This window comes from Amblyomma mixtum, chromosome 3 (assembly GCF_055824585.1).
Source record: "Amblyomma mixtum isolate Tamu chromosome 3, ASM5582458v1, whole genome shotgun sequence".
In the NCBI taxonomy this organism is placed as follows: domain Eukaryota; kingdom Metazoa; phylum Arthropoda; class Arachnida; order Ixodida; family Ixodidae; genus Amblyomma; species Amblyomma mixtum.
The window spans coordinates 58,064,944-58,092,659 of NC_143014.1; the positions used below are offsets into that span (position 1 = coordinate 58,064,944).

The 27,716-nt window shown below is 49.8% G+C and overlaps 2 protein-coding genes across 2 annotated transcripts in view; one reads left to right on the forward strand and one right to left on the reverse strand.

Moving 5' to 3' along the window:
- LOC149350302 (hemocyte protein-glutamine gamma-glutamyltransferase-like) overlaps window positions 1–22,011 on the reverse strand; it is a 35,582-nt gene extending 13,571 nt beyond the window's left edge. Inside the window, exons 1-3 of the mRNA XM_089579311.1 lie at window positions 21,745–22,011; window positions 6,975–7,150; window positions 225–422 (exon numbers count right to left, since the gene is read on the reverse strand). Of these exons, the coding sequence (XP_089435437.1) occupies window positions 225–422; window positions 6,975–7,116 (340 nt within the window). The 5' untranslated portion in view covers window positions 7,117–7,150; window positions 21,745–22,011. The remainder of the gene's footprint in view (window positions 1–224; window positions 423–6,974; window positions 7,151–21,744) is intronic.
- LOC149350303 (uncharacterized) overlaps window positions 21,555–27,716 on the forward strand; it is a 73,857-nt gene continuing 67,695 nt past the window's right edge. The window contains exons 1-2 of the mRNA XM_089575519.1: window positions 21,555–21,828; window positions 24,927–25,060. Coding sequence (XP_089431645.1) covers window positions 21,555–21,828; window positions 24,927–25,060 — 408 coding nt within the window. The remainder of the gene's footprint in view (window positions 21,829–24,926; window positions 25,061–27,716) is intronic.

Here is a 27,716-nt window from a genome sequence, read left to right on the forward strand (position 1 = left end):
ATAAGTTTTTTTTTTTAAATGCAGTGGCCTGTAAAGCATTCCTGTAGCAGGAATACAATGCAGTATTGAAGCATCATTCGCTCTGTGAAGTATCGTGTAAGCATCAGCTCGACAACCTCGCCAATTATCGACAAATACCTACCTCTTTCTTATTTTCTTCCGTTTTCTTTCATCATCGCACGTAAAGCATAGCTGTTCTGAGCGCAGTCCCAACGTGGTCTTACCGATGCTGAAGTCGAGGTTAAGGACGTCGGTGCCCGGCTGGTACTCCCGCTTGAAGCGGATGGCCAGGAAGAAGGACTGGCCTCGGCGGATGATAAGCGGTGCGTCGCTCGACTCCAGGTTGTCGAACATTTCCGTGTGGTGGTGCTTCGCGTTGTCCTTGGCGTACATCTCCACGGCGTCCACCTTAATTGCATCGCCTGCGGAAGGGGTCACCGCCGCTGCTTAGAGGTGTACTTTTTTTTTTATATCGCCTCGTTAAATCATGCTTCACGCTGTTTTGTCGAGCCCACTTTGTCGATATACGGACTCGCGAAGTGGTTAGTGCTGTTTCTCTCCCTTGTATTCGGGGTCAGTGCTTGCTAAGTACGCAAGCTCGGCACGAATTGCTCTATGCTCGATGTTTCGCAACCATTTTCAATTAGTGGCTCAGCGGTCATGGTGCCCGGCGCCGGCGGAAAGACGCGGGTCCGATACCGGCCGCGCTGGTCGCATTTCGATGGAGGCGATATATTAAAGGCCTTCGTACTGTGCGATATCAGTGCACGTTAAAGAACCCCAAGTGGTCGAGACACAACGGCGTCCCTCATAAACCATAAAACCCCATAAACTATAAACCAAACCGTTTTTCAATCAAGATAAGCGCCTTAATCGAGCCGTGCCTTCTTAAGTGATAAGAAACAGCGTGGAAATGAAATTATTCGCACGTAAACAAGTGCGTTCTAAGTTTAAATGATCACATAATGTATATTTTCTGTTTCATTTTCAACGTGCACAGTTATTCCACTACACGTTTACGCAGCTATGATTTAGGATGGACGATAATTACGTTTTTTTGGGCTGACATTAATTCTGCAAAATGTAGGCGCACCCACCCATACTATTCAGCTCTACATAAACAAAACAATTCACAGGCTTGTCCTGTTGTAAACACGTAGGCTGCCCAGCAGCCGCCGCTGTTTACATACAACATTACTGCGAAAAGACCTAACTTGACCTCGAGTAAAACGAGGACGATATAAAAACCAGCAAGCCTTTAAACTCTATTCTTGTCTATAAGGGCGTGTTGAAATGTGAAAGGAAACGCACTTCTAGTTCAGTCATGGTGTGCAAGACTGTAAACCTATAAACCACCAGCCGCTAAGAAGCTGTATCTTCCTTTAGTATACCCTTCGCAACCCAGGGAGAGACGAGTCTCGTGTTCTAGCTCCGGTCTACCTTGAGCATCGTTTAAAGCACGACCTGATTCTAGTTATCCGCAAGATTGCGCAGCACACGTACTCGGATGTAATCGCTGTAACATTCGCACCTCAATTTATTTCGGTGAGGAAACGCCACACATGGCGCTGATTATTGTTGCTCAGGAAACTGCAACCGCCCTACTTCGAAAAAGCATTGCTATCGCTAATGGAAAGAAAACATCGAGGTGTGATCGACAGAGGCTGTGCCTCAATCAGCAATAGCGACTTCTCCGTATTTCGTTGTGTGTAGATATTAACACCAGCAAGGAGTTTGCAGGAGAAGTGTTAGCGCTTAAGATAAAAGGACTCAGCCCACCAGTGATATAGGAAGGGGCGATAGCATTGACGAGGGCTCTCCTGAAGAGTGCGAATGGCTCACGACATGAGTGGGGGGTGTGAGCTAAGCGTCTCTCGAAAAACTGCCAGGTAGGCCGGGGGTTTCCACACGCGCCTCTCCTGACCGGCACAAAAATTGTTGTATTGTATGAGTCGCGCATGCGCTCTTTGTATGGGCCCGGTCCGTGATATCTGATATCTGTAACACGTGGCCGTTATCATGCAGCCGCCTGTAGGCTATATATACCAGCAAGCAATCCCGAATAAACGTTCTTCTTCTTGTTGCTTCCACGCTGCGTGTTCGTTGTTGGACGCCGGAACATGGTGTCAGAAGTGGGATCGCGTTCACGTATGCAGTAACGCGCTGATCGAAGCGGTGTCCCTGTGCTCTGCACGATGGATTTAGTGAAGCCACCGCAGCCGCTGGTGCTGTCCGGTAGCACCGCGAAGAACTGGAGCCTCTTCAAGCAGCGGTTCGAGCTGTTCCTGCAGGCCACGGAGCCGAGGAAAGAACCGCGGACGGAAGGAGCTAAAACCGCACTGCTGCTCACCGTGGCCGGGGAAGACGCCCTAGAGGTATTCAACAACTTTGTGTTTTCGGAGAACGAAAGCAAGGAAGATTATCAAACAGTTACTAAGAAGTTCGAGGAATACTGCAAACAGCAGCAAAACGAAGTGTACGAGCGTTATGTCTTTCGCTCAAGAACGCAAGCTGAGGGCGAACCCTTCGAATACTTTTCACGGGACTTGAAGAGACTTGCACGCAGCTGCAATTTTGGAACCTTGAATGACTCCATGGTCAGGGACCAGGTTGTCTTTGGCACAAATAATCCCAAATTGCGCGAAAAGATGCTGAAAGTTAAGGACCTTACTCTACTGAGGGTGGAGGAAATTTGCAAGGCTGAAGAGGTATGCGCCGAACAAAACAATACATGGGCTCAAGCGGAGAAGCAAGTAGCACGAATTGAAAAGCGCCAGCAAGGCAAATTTTCAGCCTGTGAACAGTGTTCAGAGTGTCCGGAGCAAGACGAGGCCCAACGAGAACAGGAAGTTGCCCGGATAAAAACACGCAGGCAGTTCAAATGTTCTAAGTGCAACCGCTTCCACGAACGTGGCAGATGCCCAGCATTCGGCAAAACATGCTTCCGGTGCCGTGGCGCTAACCATTTTTCGGCCTGTTGCAAAAAAGTGTCTCAAGTAAGTGAAGTACGCGGCGAGCAGGGAGGTTTTGAAATACTCGACGTCAGCCTAGGCAACAGAGCTGATTGGGTCATTCACGCGAGGGTGGCTTCCCAAGTAGTGTCCCTGAAAGTAGACACGGGCTCGCAAGCGAATTTATTGCCTTATTCCGTTTTTCAAAGGCTCAAAGCGAAGTCTGGTTTAAGAGCAAGCCATTCCGTCCTCCGCTCATACACCGGTGACGTTATAAAGCATATCGGCGTGGCTACGCTGCAAGTGCTTGTGAACGACCAAAGGGGGTACTTCGACTTCTTCATTGTAAAGAAGAGCAATCAGGCCATATTGGGACTTTCTGCAAGTGAAGCGCTAGGTCTGTTGTCACGTTCTGTGAACGCTGTGCACACGAACAGCACTGACCAAGTGGTTCAGGAATTTCCCGAGTTGTTTCAGGGCATCGGCTGCCTAGCACGCCATTACCACATGGTTCTGCGCGAGGATGCAACACCGGTAGTTCAGCCGGTGCGACGGGTGCCCTTGGCGTTGCTCGAGCCCCTGCGAGAAGAGCTGGATCGGATGGAGCGTGCTGGCATCGTGGTCAAAGTCAGCGAACCGACTGATTGGGTGAGCCCGTTTGTTGCAGCAAGAAAAAAGGATGGGAAACTGCGCATATGTATTGACCCCAGGCGAATTAACGAGTGCCTGAAGCGAGAACATTATCAAATGCCTAAACGTGATGACATTGAGGCTGAGCTTGCCGGGGCCGCCTTTTTCTCTCGCATCGACGCATATTCGGGGTTCCATCAAATCCCCTTAGATGAAGCTACATCGAAGGTATGCACAATTGGAACACCTTTTGGGCGCTACCGTTTCTTGCGACTTCCCTTCGGCATTGCTTCGGCGCCTGAGGTTTTCCAGAGAACTATGAATGAAATATTCGACCAGGCTCCAGGGGTCCGAATCTATGTCGATGACATTTTGATATGGGGGAGCACAAGGGAAGAGCACGATACTCGCCTCCGCACAGCCTTGCAACTAGCCAAAAAGGCCGGCCTGACGCTCAATGCAGCGAAATGCAAATTCGGTGTCACAGAAATTGACTTCTTGGGTGACGTCATAAACAAAGACGGAATAAGACCTAACCCCGCACTGATCGCACCATTAGGTGAAATGCCTCAGCCAAAGGACAAAGCCGGCGTTCACAGAATGCTCGGAGTAGTGAACTACTTCGGGAAATATATACCGCATCTGGCGGAAAGGACGACGCTTCTACGAAGCCTCATTAAGAAAGACACCCTTTTTGAATGGTCTGAAAACCACTGTAAAGAATGGCAAGCTGTCTGTGATACACTAAGCGGTCCACCTTTGCTAGCCATTTTCGATCCTGCTAGAGAGACCAAGATCGTTGCTGATGCTTCGAAAAATGGGATTGGTTCTGCCCTTCTTCAGAACTACGGTGATAGTTGGAGGCCGGTCGCCTATGCATCACGCACAATGACGGAGGCAGAACAAAGATACGCGCAAATCGAGAAAGAAACAATGGCCATTACTTTCGGTTGTGAAAAATTTTTTCATTTCGTTTACGGCCGCAAGTTCGCCATCGAAACAGACCACAGACCATTGATAGCAATTGCTTCGAAAGCCATTGGTGACATGCCACCAAGACTCCAACGCTTTTTCCTGCGCTTGCTAAGGTACGATTACGTTCTTCACTTTGTCCCAGGCAAACAGCTATTCCTGGCCGATATGCTTTCAAGGTCGTCGCCAGCCGTTCCAAGCGAACGTGATGACTTCACTGATGACGTCGACGTTCATGCAGTGAGCGTGACTTCGGAGCTGGTAAGCAAGAAAATGTTTGATCGACTGGCCGAAGCGACAGCCTCTGACCCAGACTTGCAGACAGTGTTGCGGCAACTAAGGAATGGAGAAGAAATTGAAGGCTGGATGAAACCTTTTGGTCCTGAGTTATCAGAGGTTGATGGCATTATTATGAAGGGGACAAAGGTCGTCATTCCGAAGATTATGAGAGCTGAAATACTGGGTCGCATTCATGAAGGTCACTTAGGCATAAATAAGTGCAAAGCGAGAGCCCGTCTCTTGGTATTCTGGCCGAGACTGAACGCCGACATTGAAACCATGGTGAAGTCCTGTTCTGTTTGTCAAAAGTACGCGTACAAACAAGAAACCGAACCAGTGGTGCTTAGGCCGATCCCAGACCATGCCTGGTACAGGGTGGGTGTTGACATCTTTATGTACGGCGGGAACTCCTACCTGTGCGTGTTCGATGCCTTTTCAAACTTCCCTGAAGTCGCAAAGCTTACTGACACAACGTCATGCACTGTCATTGCTAAGCTTAGCTCAATTTTTGCACGGTATGGAATTCCGTTGGAAGTCTGCACCGACAACGGTCCTCAGTTTTCATCACATGAATTTGCTTTGTTCGCCTCTAGATACGACTTCAAGCATGTGACGTCGAGTCCTCGATTCCCACGGTCCAATGGCCTCGCCGAGAAGGGAGTCCAAATTGTCAAAAGAATAATGAAGAAGACTGGCGAACTCAACGAGGACTTCTGGTTGGGCCTTCTCGGTTATCGCTCGACTCCACTAGCCGAAGGCCGCTCCCCTGGAGAGCTTCTTCAAGGCAGAAAATTACGCCCTCGGCTACCAGACTTCGTGTCATGCTCCAGTCAACAGACGTCCCGGCGCCAACCACGCCAGCAAATGCCCTCCAAAGGAAAAAATCTGCCCGAACTCAAGAAAGGCGCAGTTGTAAGAGTACGAGGGGATGCATGGGACTGCAAGGCTCGAGTCATGGGCCTGGTTGCTCCAAGGTCCTATCGCGTGCTTACAGAGGACAACAGAATGCTTCGACGCAACCGACAACATCTTCTGGCCACACGTGAGCCATTCCAAAGCGAGTTAACGGAAGATGACTCTGATAGCGAAGACCTTTCCCAGGAAAACGCGGAAGCTTCACAGTCTCCAACACAGCCCACGCAAGCCCAGGAAAATTCGGGAGCATCGCTGTCTACAACACAGCCCACGCAATTTATGCCAAGGCGATCCACCCGACAGAAGAGACAGCCCAATCGTCTTCACTACGGCCAGAATTTCCAGCAAGTGTCGCGTATTGTGCTCTCAGACTTTTAAAGACTACACCGAGGAAGATGTATTGTATGAGTCGCGCATGCGCTCTTTGTATGGGCCCGGTCCGTGATATCTGATATCTGTAACACGTGGCCGTTATCATGCAGCCGCCTGTAGGCTATATATACCAGCAAGCAATCCCGAATAAACGTTCTTCTTCTTGTTGCTTCCACGCTGCGTGTTCGTTGTTGGACGCCGGAACACCCTTCGCAACCCAGGGAGAGACGAGTCTCGTGTTCTAGCTCCGGTCTACCTTGAGCATCGTTTAAAGCACGACCTGATTCTAGTTATCCGCAAGATTGCGCAGCACACGTACTCGGATGTAATCGCTGTAACATTCGCACCTCAATTTATTTCGGTGAGGAAACGCCACACATGGCGCTGATTATTGTTGCTCAGGAAACTGCAACCGCCCTACTTCGAAAAAGCATTGCTATCGCTAATGGAAAGAAAACATCGAGGTGTGATCGACAGAGGCTGTGCCTCAATCAGCAATAGCGACTTCTCCGTATTTCGTTGTGTGTAGATATTAACACCAGCAAGGAGTTTGCAGGAGAAGTGTTAGCGCTTAAGATAAAAGGACTCAGCCCACCAGTGATATAGGAAGGGGCGATAGCATTGACGAGGGCTCTCCTGAAGAGTGCGAATGGCTCACGACATGAGTGGGGGGTGTGAGCTAAGCGTCTCTCGAAAAACTGCCAGGTAGGCCGGGGGTTTCCACACGCGCCTCTCCTGACCGGCACAAAAATTGTTGTTTTTCAACGCCAGCACCGACCAGTCAAAACAGCTTTGTGACAAAGCGGATTTCCGGAGAGCTGCGAAGCGCGCGGCGTTCCGAGCATTCGCAATCACCTCGGTGCTTTCCTCGCCGCTCCGCCTCTTCGCGCTGCTTCCTCTCATATTCTTTGCGCATGCGCTCCAGAACAGCCGCCATGTGCGCCCTGTAGGCGTCCGAGGTCGGGTCGGTGAGGTGGCGCCTTCCGTGGCCAGACATGTTGGGGCTCCTCTAAAGCTGTAAAGTCACCTTCCTGCAATAATAAGGAGAGAGAGAGAGAGGGGAAGAGAGAAACGGGGCGCAGATTGGCTGTAAAATTCTGAACGCACCACTGCAGTTTACAACAAGGCAGCAGGTTGAGCTAGTTGCCGTGCGTTCATCTTGAAAAAATACAGGCGCTAACTTCGAGACACACGGACATAAAAAAAACTACAGGACGCAGCGCTACTCGTGACTGCGGTTTTGTATTCAGAGGCTTCTTTATAAACATATATATATATATATATATATATATATATATATATATAAAAATCTGGTGCAATCACGCCCCACGCACCAGCCTGCAGTTTAAGATTCGTCTGCACGCTACTCGAAGTGCGGTGTTGCGGCCCGTGTTTGAGGCGGAAAACTTCACATATTTCTGCTTTGCACAGGCATACCGAGTTATAGCGTCGTCAAATGTTTGTTTGTGCAAAACAGCACAGCATTTCCTATGTGGTTTTACGCTCTTCCAGCAAGCCCTAAATGGCTTATAGCAGTCCATAACACTAAGGCATGGCCAGTTACACAAGGCAGCTTTGTTACCCATTCGTATAAAGGAATAACAAAAAATGAACTGCCCATGTCGGGCACGTGAAAAGCAGTTCTCAGCCTGGTCTTCCTCAGAGGGCCCAACCAAAGAGCATCGTGCGTGAAGGCGCGCATGCCGTAAACGCATACGGTTATGCTCTGTGAGAGTGCATTATCAGTCTCGTGAGAGAGCAGGAAGGCGAAGACACGCTCTCATTTCTGTGGTTTTGTGTGCAACCGGTGTTGAAAACGAGTCTCTAGGGGAATTTACTAGTTTCGTGCATTTCACACGCTCATTCTGCTCAATACGTGTAAATATTGATGCGAATTTGGAAGCTAAAGAAAAGTCCAGCGGTTCTCCCCATCCGCAGAAAAACACCAAACGCAACGGCTGCTACACAGCGAGAACCTTGCCGCCTTGCGGCCGCTTGGACTTAACAGGCCCTTCGGTCGGCCGCTCATCAAGCACTTGTTATTGGTAGAAGGTTATCCAACACCTTTCTGATGCACCACGCACGGATAACACGGCAGCGAGCCAATAAGGGTCACACCGCGTCCATAAATTACACAACGCGGCATCCACCCAAGGAAAACACTGGCCGTTTGTTGCTACGTGAGCCAAATATTACGGTTGCTGTAAAACGCCGTCCTTCCCGCGATTTTTTATTTACTTTTACAAATTCCACGGAGCAGCACAACTCGTTTATTTTACACTCCCTTCTGCAGCGTTTCTTTCTCTCCTTTGTGCCGGGCGTTGTTTTCACCCTGCCGCTGCGGCCCTTTTGTGTGCTCTGGCACCAAACGAAACCAGCGCGCAGAGGCGATGTATTTTAGGAACGCCGTGGTGATCATATGTTTCATGGCGCGCGTGCCTGCCGCTAGACATCCAAGATAAACAGTGCCCGCTTGGTTTCGTCTAGCCAACGCGGCTCCGGGACCTCCGCGGCGCTGCTGACCACCTCCTGCCCCTGGCCTCTTGGTCGGCCGGAGGTGCTTGAAATACACGCGCTGCGCGCCCGTTAAGGAAGCCGTCCAGAGCCGCCCGGCGCAACGCGCTGGAGTGCTTTCTATCATACACGAATTGCGGTAACCCAGCTGTCTGACGAACTGGGCTACCGCCTGGCCCACTGCCCCTGATAGGCTGATACGTGCGGGAAGCATCGTGCGAATGTCGCCGTTCTCCGTTCTCAATGCCACCAGGCTCAAGTAATCCGTAACAGTGAAAAAAAAAAAAGGGGGGGGGGAGGGGGGGGGGGGATTATCCAGCCCTCAACAGAGCACGCTTTTCAAGATTCTGGCAACGAGATGCTTCCGATAGATCGCGTTACTATGTTTGCCACGCGTGCTTTGCGTGATGAAAATTTCTGAAAGCTTCGAAATAAATGCGCGTTTTGCGTGTTGTTCTTGTTAACGCGTAGACATTATCAGCTGAAATCCAAATATCGGTTCCTATTCCGTTGGGTAGGCATGCGCATTAGCCAGGACGCCTGATCTGAGACTTGGCCTTACAGATGAAATGAGATGCGACCTTTAATTGGAGTCAAGTGCCACAATGTATTACACGTGTGGTTGCCGGCCTGCTTGAGGCGTATTATTTTCTCGAGTGCGTAGTGAAGCCAACCATTAGTCTTCATCAACTGTATCCCCACTCTCCTCTCATTTGCCCTTTCTCACTTGTTGGACGCAGCCGCAAGACAGGGTCTCGAGCGTGTGAACCACCGCTTCTCGAGAAATGATGCGTGCGGCAGCTCCTCTACTTTCTACTTGTCTTTGCTGTTATACGAGCCGCTAAAGAGCGCCGCTAATTGCGGACGGTAAAGTACTTGAGGACGGTGCGCCAAATTCGGTCGGCAAACCGGGACAAATTGGCTGTGTACACTGTTTGATAATTGCTTCCGGCTGGTTAAGCCTCGTTCGGCAGCTGTCGGCTGCAATGACCTAAATCTACTAATTTAAACGGATTATTCCTTCAAGGCACACGCACGCAAACACGTTGACCATGACGTGCAGCCATCAAAAAGTTTACGCAAACCCCGTCCTGAATACGCATGTGGCATCGGAGTCATAGTGGGTATCCAACATTAGCCGCACAATTTGACTATGTTTGTAACAAGACTTACTGAGAACTGGATGCGGTTCTTAGCCTGAAAAAAAAAAAATGATCAGTACGCATTAGAACTGCTAAGTGGTATTTGTGCTGAAGTCAGTGTTATCCTTGCATTCAGGAGTATTAGAACCTTCAACAAATGCTGAAATTTAGCGGATGCATCGCCTCTTACTTCCTTTATTTTTCTTTTTTTCGGTTTTGTAGCTTTTTGTTTCAAAAGTGCATCTCTGAATAGAATAACCATTCCGCGAAGTGTAAGTACGTGAGAGAGAAATTTTACACGAACGCGCAAAAATAATAAAAAAGGTTAGTTTTTCGCAAACCGTCGTTTGGTGCGCAGTTCCGGGGTGGGCACTCCAAAGGGTTCCTCGCAATAACGAAACGTCATCCAGCACGTGCGATCTAACCGCGCAGCGGGGCTTGTAACTGGGTTTATAAAAAGCGGTTCTCCCATGGCGCTCCCGAGCCACATGCACGGGGAATGCTGTCGGAGGGAGTTTATTTTGAGCCAACAGTGAGCCTTTTTCAAACGCAGCGTTGCCACGTCCTTCATCACGGCGCGCTACTCGTGGCCTAGATTCTGAGATAACGCACGTTCCCTCGCGTAATCGTTCCTAATGGTGCCTATCGCCGCGCCCCTCATATGCTTCTCCATTTACAAGCGCCGGTCTGCTCCCGTGAGGGTATAGCCTCGGCTGAAGCGGTTCTGCTGCTGCCGGATACGGAGGCGTGAATTATCTCTCGCGTAACAGCAGCGCAACAGCTCCCTGCCGCTGCCTACGCAGTGTATCGGTTAAAGAAGGGAAGGGGTGTTGTATCGGCGAGTGCTAATAACGTTCGATTTATTACCGTGAAAAAGGTAGCAGGTGTATAACTATTATCCCTTAAAAGAGAAAAAAAAAAGCGTGGGCCAACCTCAAGATGGCCGCTCAGGCAGTGCTGTCATACTGTGTGCAAGAGACAGGAAATCAGTCTGCAACGTGCCTCACGCTTCCTGATCTGTATATCCTTCTGTAGTTCAGTAAGACTTGTTGCTGGGCTAGTTTGTATACATACGGCGTTCATCGAGGCTACACGACGTCCATAGACGAGCGCTCATCTGTGTGGTGTCATCTCTTCGTAGTCGTTTGGTCCTGTGTTCGTGCTATTTTATTTTTAAAGAATCCCTCTGTATATCGTCTGTGTTCTGTAAGTGGCACCTGATGATCGAGAATGGGCGAAAACCCTTAGTTTTCGCCCAATCAGAATGCAGCTTAATGCATTCTAAATGGCATCTCAGGCTCTTTAATCGTAGTGGACAGTTATTACAACACGTCAAAAGAATACAAATGCAGCTTATTTTAAAGATGATGTCGAGTTTTTATCAGCACAGCTGCAAAGCGTACAGTAATGCTGACTGTGCGCTAAAAACGTCAACTCCTTATCTGCAGGTTGCTTTGACATCAAAAACACTGAAAAGAGTGCAGTTCATGGTCGTGCGGAGGCTTCAAACTGAATATAAACAATAGGAAGCCTACACTGCACATACAGCGCTGAAGTTGTTCTACTAGACGCCTAAGCACTTCTATCATGAGCCGATTCGGCCGCTACAAACGCGATATCACATTCTCAACAATTACAGGCACGCGTATGACTGACAACATCCCTTGCCTAGCTTCTCTCGACGAAGCCCCGTTAGCTGACGCATGCCACGTGTGATTTCGACAGAGTACGGAGACCCATGCGCATAAATGCAGGGAGGTGGCGCGAAAATGCATTTTGGGTGTGCCAAAAATTTCTTGTTCCTTTCGCTGGGCTTGTGTGTTACGGCGCTGCGACAGACACCGCAAAATTCAGCGCACGTTGCCTATGAACGCCTTCTTGAATTAGATAATGCAACATAGACCAACTATCCTAGATATCCTAGACCCGTATATAACGATGGCACTCCCAGGTTTTTTTGACCCTGCAGATAACTAGCACCTCTCCTCTATCAGGCCTCGCAGCGCAGAAGCACTTTGCTCTGAACAGGCGTTTTGTTTCAACACCGTTAAGCTGACTTGTCTACACCGCAGCATTCATTACCCTTCGCGATTTCCACCGTAGTCGCGGCGTACTGAGCGTTCGCTCATTCGCGAGCATTTCGAAACAAACTGTTGTCGCGAAACAATGCCAAAGGGAGCCCGGAGAGGCTATCGGTGTCCTGAGAAACTTGCGAGCCAGACGCCCACTCATGTCGAAACACGTGTGCGCCCTTCGTTGGGGTCACGGTCGCCATGTGCATAAACAATTGCCTTGTTTGTTGAGCACGGCGTGGACGGGAAGCGTCAATTATACCGTCTCGCATACATTAACGAGGCGCCATCGCTCCTTCTGCCGGCTGCCAGGCCGCCTCGGGGCTCTCTTCACGCGTTGCGAAGTCATTAGCCTGTGCCGCTCAGCTCTTTTGGCTGCAATATCCTCCTCTGTAGAGCCCGCAAGCGTGGCTACACGTCGATAACGCGGGTGTAAAGTGGTGCGCGTGACCAGAGACGATAAAGCTAGCTTAGTCGCACTGTCCTCGTCCATAAAGCCATGTACGCGTATGCCCTTCTGCATCGTCTGTTTCTTTTTGTTTTTTTAGGAATGATTAGCATGGCGCAGGAAATTACATGTCATTCACAGTTCCCAATTACGACGCCCTTAATTTACGCGAGGAAACATCTGGTCGGTTTAAATTAGTCATAATTCCGGCCCAGCACTCTCGCGTCAGCGCGATTTCTCTGCCCACGTGTACGGCCAACAATATGAGATGGCACTGCGCTAAGAAGTTGCATTAAACATTCCGATTCATGTCGAAACAAAATGAGCGCTAAATTTGAAGCGCTTCTGCGTGATTCGGACGCAATCTTTCACTCCCAGACGCAAGCCACTTGAGGCCTGTTTTTACGTCCGAATCACAAAGTTCACAACACTCTGAAACTTATTTTTATTTTGAACCTCTGCCCCTCCTTGAGAAGTTGTTCTGTTTCTCTAATTATATTCTTGCGGTGATTATTAACTTCGGCTTTAACCAACCTGCGCGAGTGCACTGTACTCATAATAAATGCGAATTTACGACCGAATGACTGTTCAGTAAGGGCAAAGCCCCTACACAGCAATCCAACTTGTATAGATACTTCAGGAAGCCGGAACTTCATTCGGGGAACTGCCTACATTTTGGCTGTTCGGAGGGCAGAACGCAGAAAAGCTGACCACATATAATGCAACGCTGCGGTTGGTTTTCATCTGTCGTGCGTGAAGTCCCACCGTGCAAATGCGTAATTTGTTGCGGAAAGCCGGCTTCCAGTGTCGGCTGTAGTCGGCTGTCTATAGCGCTTCTAGTTTCTGCTGCTTGCCAGCGGTCTCCCGCGCATTACAATCCTCACTTCTTGTTCGCGACAAAAGAGGTTCTACTGACATCACTTTCAAGAAAGTGTTGCATGCCAACTCTGTCATGCGACCTCGTAGGGTGGCACAAGTTTTCATTTTTCTCCGTATTCACACCCGTAACACTGTTATTACCTCGACGAGCGTGCCTGGAGTAGTGACGACACGAGAAAGGGTCTCCCCGAAGCGACTGACTGCGGTGGAACGGAAAGCACTCGCATTGCGTAGGGTGAAGATTGCCTCCTCCCCGCAGCGTGGGCGGCTTCGCGAGACAGCAAACGCGCGCATCCTCTTTGCGCAAGCCCGGCACTCAGAGGGACACGCACGCTGATCAAACAAAGGCTCGGGTAATCCGGCGCGTTGTCAGTCGCAGAGTGCCTTCGGAGTGCAGAGTGCGGAGACGGAAATCTGCGTGAATCACCTCGCGTCAAACATCTCCGGCACCGCTCTCAAGCTTGCCTGATTTGGTTCAAACAGTACGCGTCCGTTATTTTTAGACTGACTACGGTTTTCCTAGAATAGAATTTTATCACATTTTACGACGGGGACCAGGACATTCATTATTTTGTGAACTGTTTGGGAGCACGCTGCTAATATTTGAATATTGGTATTGTTCCCGCCTGAGTGACCGAAAACTATCTCTGGTATTACTCATAATATTTTATTTTACCACGTCGGCTAAGTATCAAAAAAGAGCTCTTTCATTTTTTTTTTCCTAGTGAAACAAGAATGAAAAATCGTATATTTATTACACCCTGGCATCAATTTTGGTTTGCCGGAATTGACGCGAATATTTTGGTGAGCAGACCAAAAAAATACAGACCTTTCAGCACGCCATCTGCTAAAAGTCTCTATTATAAGATAAAATTACGCTTTGCGCACGCTTCCCTTTTGAACATCAGCTGACTTAACACTGCAGTTACGCAGGTTTGGAATTAAGGTTCAACTCTGCACAGTTTCAAGACGTATCGATTGAAGCCCTTTAGTTGAGTGTAGCACTGCAGACTACCTGGCTACCACTGCTAGACAACTAGCGTAGACATAAGTGGCCACTAAACAAGCCTCATTCGCAGCTATTTATATCGAAATAGTTGTCTATTGCTACGGAGGTCGTGGAGACACAGAAACTGCGGGACAAGTTCAGCGTCACGCTTCAAGGGTCTCTGTCACGTGCCGAACTGACCCTCCATGCTGGACATTTTTAGCCTTGAAGTGTTCGTGAAAGTATTGCGTCGTTTTGGCACGAACCCTGCGCGTTAGTCCTGACCTTACAAACGATGACATAATCAAACTAGTCAGTAAGACATCAGGGCCATTTCTTCACCATGTCCCTGCCTTTTAGCACTAGAAGTATTGCTTTCAGTGAACAATGTTTGCCTTTTCTATTTACTGTAGTTTGTGTACTGTAGTTTGCGTCAACTTCGCCGCTATACCTGCAGTGAACTGTCGCCTGTTCTGTGTTTACCCTGCCGGCGCAAAGCCATCTGTCACTGTCCGGTCCTCGCCCAGCCATAAATCAGTGTCCGCTGTGTTTAGGCACTGTGCTGTTGGCGACACCATGAAAGACGATGCGTGTGGAACGCGCAGCTCATCCTTATTTCACTGTTAGACGTAGACCCACCGTTTGCAGGAATACCGCATAGGTCGTAGCCGCATGCTGAGAGCATTGCAGAAGCATGTGCAAGCAAGGGCGCACCGCCCCGGCGGTCGGCGACGTCGGAAAAGGCCGCGCGACACGGTTTGCGACCCAGACATCTCCCCGGGTTGGGAAATCCGCTCGGTAGTCACCCTGCACTCTTTTCTATGCAGCTTTCATTTTTTTTTCTTTCAGTCAGGCAGTGGAACGGTAAGTCTACCCAAGCAAGAGGACGCGCAGACCAAACAGACCACATCGGTGCCCTAGGCACGTCCGCGACTGCTTGCGCAACGGTTTTGTGCACACATTTCTACAAGCAGGAACTCTGAAACATCATGTGTCCTTCGCCAGAGACATGTCGGCGCCCGCTGACGTCTCTGTAGTGTGCAGCGCAATGTCTGGGATGCTTGCCATGGAATGACCCGCGCATTCGGCTTGCACACACCCATTCGCACCCACATCGCTCAGAGGCAATGCGTGGGCAGAGTGAAGAGTGCGGGTCGTCATTCAGAGGTAGCGTGTAGGCCGAGATAATTGTAAATCGCCTTTTAAAGAGCCGCTGAGAGAAATGCGCAATCAACACAAAGGAAACCGCCCACAACGATATTTGGCGTATGAGTTTAGGAGTCCTGAACCACGCTGTGATGTAGAGGCCCTGTTTGTTCACGCCTCTGACTCGTAACATATTAGCGAGATCTCTCGAGCTTTTGAGCTATAGGACGAGACCTGCCCGCGTTTCGGATGGCCACATTGACGTGAATGTACGCTCCGTCCACAAAATCAAGTAACTTTGTTCTTCCTCAGATACGCTCTTCGTATTATTTCTTACGTTACTTGCTACAAAACCTCTGCGCTAAGCAGCGGTGGCAGACACTGTGTACCTCCTGCATAGAGCGACGTGGCGTACCCTTACTGCGTCCTAATTCTGTGGCTGGAGGTTACGACAATTATAGTTACTGAACTGCTTATGCTGTCGAGGCGGAGATTACAGCTTCGATTTTGGCGAAGATTTCAGATGGCCTCACTGTCCTGATAAATTACTAGTGAAGCATTAAAGTCGATTTCATTACTTTTGGACCTCCGTTGGTCGCCTTACTGCCCCTACTGCGTCCAGTGAGCATCAGGCACAACCAGTGAAGAAAGCTAGTCGCACAATTATTTGAATATTCGTGCCAAAACAAGCAATTGGAGCTGCTGGCACGTGATACGCGCCTCATTTCTGAATATTTCCCGCTCAACTTTAAGAATTATTCCCAACATTTTTCTGACTTCGTAGCCTCTATAGTTGCTATAGTTTGTTGATAACTTGTGCCTATAGGCTTCTTGGCCTTAGCAGACAATCAAAACACGGGTGTTGCAGTTAGAACTTCCTTGCCCATGGTTTTTTATTTCTTCTCCGAGGAGACATATCCGCCATTTCTGCAAATACCCTGCAGGTGTACTTTGTCCCCGTTGTTCGCAGATCGACGAACTGTCCAGGGCTATTCTCGTATTCGAGAACGAGTTTCCACTCGCCTAAGTGCTCGACCCGTGACGAATGTCAGCGCCGTCGGTACCCCGTCCAACGCGACTAATGGGCCGCCTTGGGCGCCGCGCGGTGGTCACGCAAAGCGCGTCCGTGGGCCGACGAGCCAGGCGCCCCGTGGGCGACGCGGCGCCCCCAACGCGTCGAGGCCGGAGGCGCGTGCACCTGGGCCCTTGCGCTGCCGTTGCGCCTCGACCGCGTCGTAGAGTTCTCCTAGCCTCGGAGCGAGTCGGTGCCCGTCCCGTTTGTAGACGCGGTTAGCACGGTTTCCCCCGTTATAGCAGGTTGCTTTCGCAACCAAACCCTGACAGCTAGCGTCCTTGCTCGCGGCATGAGGTCCTCCTTACGTGACGACTCGTGCAGGATCGCACCAACTCGCAAGGATGCGCTGCGCGTGATGACGCGAGCCACTCGACTGCATCCACTCCGGGTCTAATTGGAATTGTTATGAAAGCGGCTCATTGCGCAGTGGCAGTAAGGAGTTGCACAGCTCTATGGCATCAGACGAGATGCAGACGGGGAGCGCCCACCACTGACGAAAAATAAACGAAGAAGAAATAAGAAACGGCCGCAGTGTACGCGCCCATTACTGCTATCACTCAAGACGACGACGGCGGTGTCTCGCGTTTCTAGACAGCTGTCGCTCTTTGTTTCTTTGCTTCTACCTCGCCCCGGAGCGAAGACGCTCTCTGCGCTTGCGAGCTGCGCTCCTGGCCCACCGACAGCGTGCGCTATAGTTCGAGGAAAATGAGCAGATTGGTCTCCGCGATTAGTTCCACAACACGAGTGGGCCCCGCGGGTGGCACCGTGCCACAGCATTCCGCGGCTCCGCGTCGCCATGCGCTGCCGCCATTGCCGCTGGCGGCGGCGGCGCGGCGGAGGCGGTTGCCCTGCGTCTTGTTCGAGCGTCGGAAACATCGTGTAACAGGATAACTGGGAGCACGGATTCCTCGAAGCGTCGCAGCTACGTGTCTCGTTTGCCAGAGTCCTATTCTGCTCGAATGAAACGCGAGCTTAATCCTGGGCAACGTCACGTCTCTTTTCCTCGATTGCTGCGAATGACTTTGGAGACTCAGTCGCGACATCTACCCACCGTCATCGATCAAAGCCACTAAAGAGAATGAGATCATCGCTGCAGGCGCAACTTATACTGTGGGCGCGCTCTGTTTGTTCTCTGTTGCTTATCCGATTTTTGCTCGTATAGCTTTAAGATAGCTGCATAATTATGGAGGTCATTGACAAGCTTGAGGAAAACGCGCGCGACAGTGAGAATTCAGCACAGAAGCCCAGTATTATCACATCAGTCCACGATCTTTGCTGGAGGATAAAATAATGTTGGAGCGCGCAGGTTTTACCTATACAATGCGCAAAAAAAAGCTACTAGAGCCTGTGAATTAAAAATTATCAGTCTAATTTCGTGACTGCGTATGTTATATCTCTGGAGATGCCCACCGGCACTTGTATAAAGTCCCGCTTATGTGGGGCACTGTACACTTCCAAATATAAACCACACCTATTCCTTGCGCTAGTTTGAAGGAAAACAGCTAGGTGAGCAGGAACAAGGCAAAGATAGCTGGGAGAAGATAACGTAACGATTCGATATCAATGCCGTTCTGTTTGTTTCTTTCTTGCTCTCTCATCAACGTTGCCTCAAGTGAATTACGCAGAGTGAAAACAATGCAGATAGAATGGAATCGAATGATATCACCATATTATCCCAGCCTTGGCGTCCAAAATAGTTGCCAGGTCAGAAAATGATGGAACTAATGAAGTGCAGCTCTCAGCGTTGTAATTCGGTCGACTTAACAAGGTGGAGGAGCTTGTTCGGGGAGGGGGGGTTAATTTACAGTCTGCGTCACCATTGTGTAGAGCGCTCAAGCGGCGCACTTCTGTGCATACAAATGAACACCTCGTGGCAGCTGCAAATTTAAGCGGCCACGCTTGTGCGGGCGTAGAGCTACATAGATATGAAAGCAAGGTGGACACGAGCACTTTCTCCAGAAGCCACGGGCAGCATTCTGATTTTAGTTTTTATTGCATGATGCACTCTTCTCGAGCGCCCTGCACAATGGTGACGCAAACTGTCTACTTCCACAAGGTCTACTCAGACGCTGTGTCAGTGCCGACGGCTTAACTATTCCGCTCTCATAGGTTTTGAAGTTCGCATGCTACCCATGCTTAAAACCCCAACGTAATAAGTTAACGTACTGATGACGATGGCATACAAGGGGGTGGGGGGAGATCTTACTGTCTGCATACCAATTGCAAACGAGCATAGAAGTGCACGCGCTGTTCATCTGCGCACGTTTGAATTCCTTTTGGAGGAAGACACTGGCTGTTGCGTTCCACAGATTCAAGCATATACGCACGAAATAAAAGTCATTCGGGGGCAGGGGACTGTACTGAAGCGTAGGCAACGTGTATGACAAAGGGAGAAAAACTGGAGCTTGCTAGCGACGCTGCCTAGCAGCACATTCTTTATACTTTTTGCATACCACCATCAAGCAGAGTGCTATTAAAATGGACAAGCGTAACAGTGGTGCATTTGCAAAACGATTAAATGCGCTACACTGCACGGGCAAAACTACGGCGTCTATGTTTCGGAGAGAACGTACGTGACAGCACCGCGGGACACACCGTCGACCGTACACGTGCTCTTGCAGCACGCGATGAAGGCGGGATCAGGGACGTGAGGCAGAACCTACGGTATTTCGGTGCCGGCAGGGGTCACGGTTCGGAGCGCTCGGCTTATCTCCAAGGGAAGCCGACAACCCGGCCTGAGAGGCGGGCCTTTGCGAGCCCGCGATGCGACAAGCGGGGCAAGCTCGCAGTGCCTAGCCCAGAGCCCCGTTAGTTTACCGGGCATTGCGGACCGTACGTCGAGCTGTCCCGGTACACAAAGGGGTCCATACATCCTTTCTCAAAAGTATACAGGTCACAGGGTTCGCATTAGGCGGTGTTTTGGGACTCCTGCAGCACTCCTGCAGCTGCTATTCTTTGGAAGGGTAGGAAGGATAACTCTCCCCAGAGCCTTAGCGACGCACACCTACGCACCTACACTGCACGACTGAGAAATAAACTTCGTGGTCTATGTATTTGTGGCAAAGATTGCACATGACTTTCCTTCGTGTCAGCTGAAAAACTGAACACTTAAGAAACGGGATACTGTCTAGTTGACAGTGTCTATCTCCCTTGCAGAGTACTGCAAATAGCCTCGGAATTCATTCAATAACTGCACCGCTATCAAGCATAATGTGCTTCTTTTTAAAGTCTGCATTAATTCTCGAGCGTGCACCTTATCAGTATGATCTAATCTTTGAAACAAAGGACACATGCTGGGCGCTGACTATCCGATGCACGGTTGCTTTAATTAGCGCTAAAAGTACCTTTTCACATCGGCAACGCGAAGCGCTCATGCTCACCAAGCGAATGAAATTTAGCTTGGCCAGAACAGAAAAAGGTGGCGTGTTTTTCTAAGGGTTGCAAGTCAGCATGGAAGCTTATCTCAGCGACTATGTAGCAGCTTATTACGAGAATGGTTTGGAGGTAATGTGTGTGTGTTTTTTTTTTTTTTTGCTCAGTTCTGTTTCAATTAAAATGAGTACAATACCGAAACGTACTGCAGTTGAAACGAAATGGTACAAGGCGTTTAACATCACAAAGCGACAAATGGGCTATGAGAGACGCCGCAGTGGATGGCTTAGGATGAATTTCGACCTGCTGTAGTTCTTTAACGTGTACTGAGACTGCACACTAGACGGGCGCCTTGCGTATCACCTCAATCGAAACGCGGCCGCCACGGCCGGGATTGAACCCGCTTCCTATGGCCCAGCAGCCGAGTGCCCTAACCAGTGGACCACCGTGGCTGGGTTGTTGAAATGAGATTGTAAAACCAGGAACAGTAATACTTGCTAGTGATGAGCAATGTATTTCGCTTCCTGCCGTAACAAGCGGATACCTTTAGTCAGCACATTGCTGTTAACTCATATAGGATGGCGTTCTGTTTTCACAGGCTCCCACGAAACTGCGCCTCCGAACGCTGCCTGCAGCGAATAGAATCCGGTACCTGTTTGTACTCCCTGCATGCCTAATGAATCGATCGCCGCTAAAATTTCTGGAATGGAATGACAGGCTGAAAAGTCACGAGCAAAAAAAAAACAAAGGGAACGGTACAGTCGTTCTGAAATTTGTCACTTGAACGGCGAAAGCGACACGATGCCTAGTACCGAAGAAGGGGACGCAGCTTAAATCTAAAGTGTATACCTACTTCTTGTGATATGCGAGTTCATAGCTGCGTGCTAACCGTTTTAGTTCCTAGTTGTGCTTTCCAAAAGTTGCTTAAATGCAAATGTACACTCTCTGTAGTACTGGAACGGTTTCTTAATGCCCATCTTCACAGCGTGCCAAGACAAAAGTATGCTCAAGATAGGTTTGCTCAACTTAAGCGGGAGCAGTTTGGTCAACAATTTCAAAAAAAAAAAGTGTGAAGTCTAATTTCAGAGAAAGAAATACCGCAATCTAGCCCTGTAAGAAGCAAGAGATTGTGCCTAAAATTGCTGAGTTGGTACAGCGCAGCATCAGGAGAAAGCGGCAGAGAAATGCGAACGTGGACTTCGTCACCGGGGCATTGGGTACGGGGTCGTCAGATGAACGAGTTATAGGTCTATAAACCAACGCATATGTGCCAGGAAGATTCGCGGGGCTGGCAAATACCGAGCTCTACCGTATATCAGAGCGGTCAGAACGGGCTCACGATGTCTAAACTTCGAACACCGCAGCGGACTACTCAAGTTCTCGCCTCCCCTTCGTCGCCCATGGCACTAAAATTTCCACCTCAGTGCAGAAGACCTCATCGCTTGGTTTCGGATTCCCCCATTGCGTTGCGAACTGAATTCGGCTGTGTGACGACTCTGGCGATGTGCGCTGTGGTTTGTAAGCGCTTGCAATAGTAGCCACATGGCACGTAGTCCACAACAGCACGCGCAAATGACAGGTGGAGGAAACCAGTTGATAATATACCCACAAAGGATAATACCCTCGCTATGGACAGAACTGTCGTGCACGACGCTGCAGATGTTCTATCGAGAACAATAACTGCGTGAGCAGCGCGCCGTGTACTTGGAGTCCTTCGGCGAAAGACCCTATCCAGCTGTGCTGACACTCGTGACAAGCAGTGGTCACGCGCAGATCGCAACACCGCAACGGGTCTGCGCATGAGCACCAAGAGCATGCTGACCGCAGACGTGAGGCCGTCGCATCCCCCTAAGGGTCAGCGCAGAAAACAAGCTGCGGTAAACGCACTTTGGGACAAGTGCGAACAGCTCGCCGGTGATGCAAAGGCGTCTGGCCGGCCCACCCGGCAAGCGAAGGAAGTTCGACAAGGGCGGTCGCCGCGCGCCTCACCTGGAGAGGGATCCGAAAGTGCTCGGCTGCTGGTCGCCTCCGCGCTGAATGGACGTGCCGGCACGCTGCCGTCGAGTGTGGCGCGTAAGCGCGGCGCGGTCTCTTTCAAGCACGGGCGGCCCTCTCTTGCGCCGGGTCACGTGCGCGATGCGATGGGTGTGGCGATGCGGCTCCCGGGATGAGCGACCCGGTATCGCGCGGCGCCATGACGTCACGCGGTCGCGGAAGCGCCCAATGCGCGCTGAGCCCCCGCCGTCATTCGGGCCAAGGTGTTGTCGTTCCGGGGAACTCGGCGTAAAACACGGACGCACGAGACGCAAAATGAAACGACCGCGCCGGAAGCCTGCGACCGCGAACTCCTCCGGGGAGGCTCCGTTTCTGGTGTGCTGCGCCGGAGAGTTTCGCGCGCCCCGCGAAAGGCGGGACGTTCACTATTCATCGCGCGCGCGTCACTGCACCGACTTTCGACACGTCTTGCTGTGTGCGTGCGTGCGTGCGTGTGTGCTGGCGAACACGTACGCGTGTGGCAAAGGTGTGCCAGGCGTCAGAGCTCCGAGACTCCTTCCATGCAACACTCGTACTTCTCATATTTGTGAATTCAAATAATACTGCCACCTTGCTTTTGAAGAAGTCTTTCGACATGAGTGGACAGATAGCGCACAAGAACAATCGGGCACCACGTAGAATTAATGAAGAAGCTGCGCGAGAAGACTTCACTTTCTCGTAGTTCGCTTCACTGTTCTAAGAAACAATTGTTGCCTGCGCAGATATCAGCAGTGTATGATGGTAGTGTGAGTTACATAATAGTTTTACTCTCACATTGTGTGTGGTAACTTCTATCCGCGCTCCAGCTCAACCCACCCAAGTTCGGTTGTTCCTTCCCGCCATAGTGCATGGTCTATTTTCGCGGCCACAGTGATTAATCTGCGCTAAAAAGAAAGTACGCGTCACGGATAATTGGGAGAACGCCAGTACTTTCGGCCTGTTGCGCAAGCTCAATAAATTTACGAAAGGAATAATACGAAGAAAATTTCGCAGCACAAGTTTCAAGTTAGCATATTTTGGCCCAACACGTTAATGCGTTTTTTTTTTTTAGTACTACTCTCGCAGGAATTAAGTGCCTTTACTCCACGTGTCACGCATTCTTACAATTTATGACTACCGCAGAAACGGGTTTAACAACTCATAACAACAGGTGTGAGATTCTTTTAGCCTCTGCTGGTAAAATTTACCATTGTCAGTCCAAGTGACATCATAGAAGAACAGGCCAGTCTAAATGGCAGTGGTGACAACTCGACTTCTTTGAAGAAAGAACGCTTGAAGCCTGTCGTATACGGTGATTACGGCGCCATATAAATTTGAAAAAAAAAAAAAAAACCTGCAAGCATGCTTCTAGTTTGCAAGACGGGACCAGAAGCCGGTATCTTCCGAACAGCCCGAGGACTGAGACTGCCTCCTAATATTCAAAGTTCGGAGCATTATGCGACTGCCTTGTTATCTAGAAACAATAGGGGAAATTCTGAGTATCAAAGACATAAAGAGCTTATCGGGCAAAAAATAAACGTGAGCTCCCGAAAGGCTTCAGTAGCTCTCAGATACCAGGCGCGGAGTGCGCAGCTGATTTTGTTTGTATCCGCCACCGCTGCTGTAAGCACGCAGATTTCCAAGGACGAAATAATGAAGACAGAAAAGGATACTTGTTTTTACGCGCCGTGATGAGCAGGCGCAGGCGGACTGAGGCAGTGGACAGAGGAGGAAAGCGACGACTCAGAGGAGGAGAGAACGCGGGGAAGAGGAAAGAAGGGCGGCATGGAGCAGACGGAACACCGAGCATAGCTAGCTGTAGGCAAAGTGACAGTGTTGTGCAGCATTGAGAGCCGCAATCTGCAAACAGAACCAACTGTGTTAGCATTCAGTCTTCCAGCACGTAACCTAGTTTGCAATTACAGTGTACACTGCGCAGTTATGTCAGCGCCCGAATGCGGCAACCGGGGGGCGCATTTTAACGAAGCGCGCATTGCCTAATTGCGCGAGGCCGGTCCAAGCAGCTCAAGAACGCGCTGCTTCCCGGGATCTGCCGTTATGGAATGTGCAGCGCTGCCAGAGGACGTACTACATAGACGGGAAGGAGACGCACAGTTCAATGTCCTTCCCGTCTATGTCCGTCGTCTGCGAGCGCTGCACATTCCACAATGACAGAATCCAACCAGCGAGCCCAGCAACATGCCCTGCTTTCCGGGAACGCTGCTGCGACCGAAGCGGGGCCGAAGGCTATGATGCGGACTCTGACGCCGAGTCACACAAGACTGAGCGAAAGGCGAAGCGCTTGAAGCGGAGTCTTCACAGAAATTCGAGCATGGAATTCTGTTTAAGGTGTTTCCACATTAGGTACACTCAATATAAAGTACCATTCAACTCATAATTCAGAATTCAAAATCATATCCAATACCAAAACACACTTGTCTAGTGAGCTTTTGCTTTGAATTGAGTTTGAGTTTGTAGGGTTTAACGTCCCAAAGCAACCCAGGCTACGAGGGACGTCGTAGTGGAGGGCGCCAGTTAATATTTCGCCCTCTTGGGATTCTTTTATATGCACTGACATCTCACAGTGCACGGGGCTCTAGCATTTCGCCTCCGTCGAATTGCGACCGCCGCAGACGGGATCGAACCCGCTTCTTGTGTGTCAGCAGCCGCGCACCATAACCACTGCGCCACCGCGGGGGTTTTTTAATTGAGTTTGGTCAGTGCTGGAGAATGTACTAAAAAGCTCATTTTTTGTTGGGATCGTGTACAGTATCTTGAGCAGCCATGAGTTGTGCTGTTCTGTTTTGGTCTTATATGCGTTGTCTTCGTGCTGGAAGCCGAAATGTCTTTTTTTCCTGTCGAACGGCCACTGTATACCTACCTTCGGGCTAACCACGTAATAAATAAACGATATTTTTTTAGTTGATCTCTAAAAAATTCCGTCATTGATCATTATTATTTTTTTTATTGACTGCGCATCAAAGTGGCTGCTGAGTTTTACAAAGGAGAGATTATTTCCAGAAGAGCTTTGCACTTCGTGGCGTTGGGATTTTCAAGCTGGCTGTTAGATCGTGACGATGGGTTAAGCGGGCCGAAATGACAATCATTGAACTGCAGTTTATATTTTGTACATTTCACACATTTTGTGAATATTTTAGTACGGCAACAAGTAGAGTGCGAGCAGCTGTATGCCGGGCGCAACACGAATGACAACGCCGAACCAGAAGTCGATACCTGGCTGACACTAATGGACGACACTGAGACTGTCGGCACTGCACCCAAGATCATGCATGTAACGCAGTGCAAACTACGATGAAGTGCATGTCATTGTATAAGCAGCAGTAAGGAATATTTCCGGCTGAGAGAAAGCTATTGAAGAAGTCTTGGAGTGATTTAACCCGAAGGACAAAGAGCACCTTCCAGAGTTCTCACATGATACCGTTCAACACAATGTGTTCTGTTTTAAGGGATCTTCAACCTGCTTGCTTGAGAACAGAACTGGGTCTGAATGAGAGCTAAGCAGCATGTAAAGAACGCTACGCAGCGCATCCAACTCATCCCGTAAGCCGATTCCGATCGGCGATTGTAGTCGTTGCTGACGAAGCGCCGGCACAGAGATCGACTGCCGGCTGTCTGAGAGACGTGTGGAAATGCAGACGAGACGAGATAAGGTCAGGCTAATTCCAATTGCGTACGCCTCAGGCGTTGTTACCTGAGCTTGGTCGGCGTACAAAACCTTTGTTTCTTTCTTCTTCGGTATATCACCTAGCAAGAATGGATGAATGCCCAGAGTGTCCGCTTTGAAACTGGGTAGTGGCAGGTGCCGCCAGGCTTAGTTCTTTTTTTATTACCCGCTGCTTTTAATTTAACGTTTTGTTTCGGCATTAAAAAGTACTGCATTGAAATATACCCTTTTTCAAATACAGATTACAATGACTTCAATAAGCTATCCCAGATTTTAATCCTAAATGGATATGTGTGGAGCACTGCCCTCCTTTTAACCCACCAATCCTCCTACCAATTTTATTTAGTTTTTTTTACGTCTGCCGGGAATGAGTTCACATTACATTCGTTGACCCTGAACGCGATAGTTCCCCTGGGTACACACTGTGCCTGCATCGTCACCGTGCTGGCCCCCAGCAGGAAGATTTAAACGATAACGCTTTGCTCTCTCTCTCTCATTCATTCTCGGCCTCAATTCTTGTGAGACGACAGCATGGCATGCGGATAACTCTGCACTAATGAAGAACAGAGACCAAAATCGCTGACCATGCCTTTGCGAGCGTAAGCAAGAATACGCACAATTCGATTCTTCATTGTTCCGGTACGAAAACATTGCTGTTTTCGAACCCGAGAGAAATGGCAGTTTATTCGCGGTGGTCAGTCCATCATCGCAGTTTGACACCCTGGCACTTTGAGCGCATGACTTGAGCTGTAAGGCACTGCGTGGCGGTGTACTACAGAAGAACGCTCAACTACATGACAAGCTCAATCATTTGTCCTTTATTTTAGCAGACAAAAAACTGCAGAGGTAGGCAGGGAGGATCGGGATGGTGTTGGGATGATACAGCTTCAATGCTGGTTGAGTGGAAATCTGGGTTAGTCGATTCGTTTGCTGCAATGGGAAAAAACAGCGCAACACACGAGGACGCACTCGCGTTCTCCGTTTCTTCGTCCTCATCTACGGCTTTGATTTTTTCCCTTTACGGTATAGCCTTAAATTTTAAATGCCCGTCATACAAATATTTCATCTGTTAATACTACGAGAGGTCCTGACATTACACGTTGTCAGCGTATCGCCCCGCGTTTTTTGCTTCCACTTGTTTTTTTTATGCTCGTGCAAGAAAAAAAAAATTGCTGAGGCTCAGCTTGGCTAAGCCTGGGGAATGCGAAGCATATTAGTGGCTAGGCTTGGTAATACATGGCTTTCCTTGGTTGAATACTTGGTCATTTTAATACAACCACTAGAAGCCTTCGTCGTGGGGGAAGACAACGGCATGGCTACAGCGGAACGCCGACTAACCCCGAGACGCGCGTTGGGTGAGCGCCTGGATTGCCACGGAAGCCGCGTCTGCCTACCCAGTGGAGCGAGCGTTTCACCTACACCGAGTGTGAACGCGCGTTCGAAATGCGCGGGAATGCGCGGGTGTGACGGCTAGGGGTCCCACGGCGACGGCGCGAGGTGGAGGCCGGCTCTCTCATCCGATGTCACGTGGTGTGACGTCACGGTGTCACGTGGCGTGACGGCTAGGGGTCCCACGGCGACGGCGCGAGGTGGAGGCCGGCTCTCTCATCCGATGTCACGTGGTGTGACGTCACGGTGTCACGTGGGGGTCCCACGGCGACGGCGTGAGTGGTAGCTCTAGCAATATGCTTCGCATAAAAAATAAGCGGATCTTTCGTTGATCTTGGCGTGACCGGAGGGACATTGACGGGGTCCGCAGAGCTTACGTGGGCTCGCCCGCTTGCGAGACAGCGAGTTCTGCGCGTTGAAACAGCGATAAGATTCGTGCAACACAGAAGGGAGCAGAAACAGTAGCAGTTTAAGGAGATAACTGTGTCGGTTGCTCGCTTTTTTTCTGTGCTTAGGATGCAAAAGAGCAAGCGGATGACGCTGCTGGGGAAGTTCACCCTGACCTCACCCATTTCTCGCATCAACCCTGGTTGCTGTCTCATATCACGATACAAGGGTGCTGCAAGGGTATACGGGCTTCTGAGTTAGGACGCTCTGCACCGCAAGGGTTAATGCGTGAACGCGTTTATTACAGTAAGACATGCGGTAAGCGAATCCCATGACTTTTCAAAAGCTTTTTTTTTTTGCAGCAAACCTACTTCAGCAGTCATAGTCAATACAATGTTTATTAAAGCATCTTACGAAGTATCCTGTGTAATCGATCCAACCCGCCTAATGTAAACATCTATCATGGACATCACTGCGCCTTTCTCAC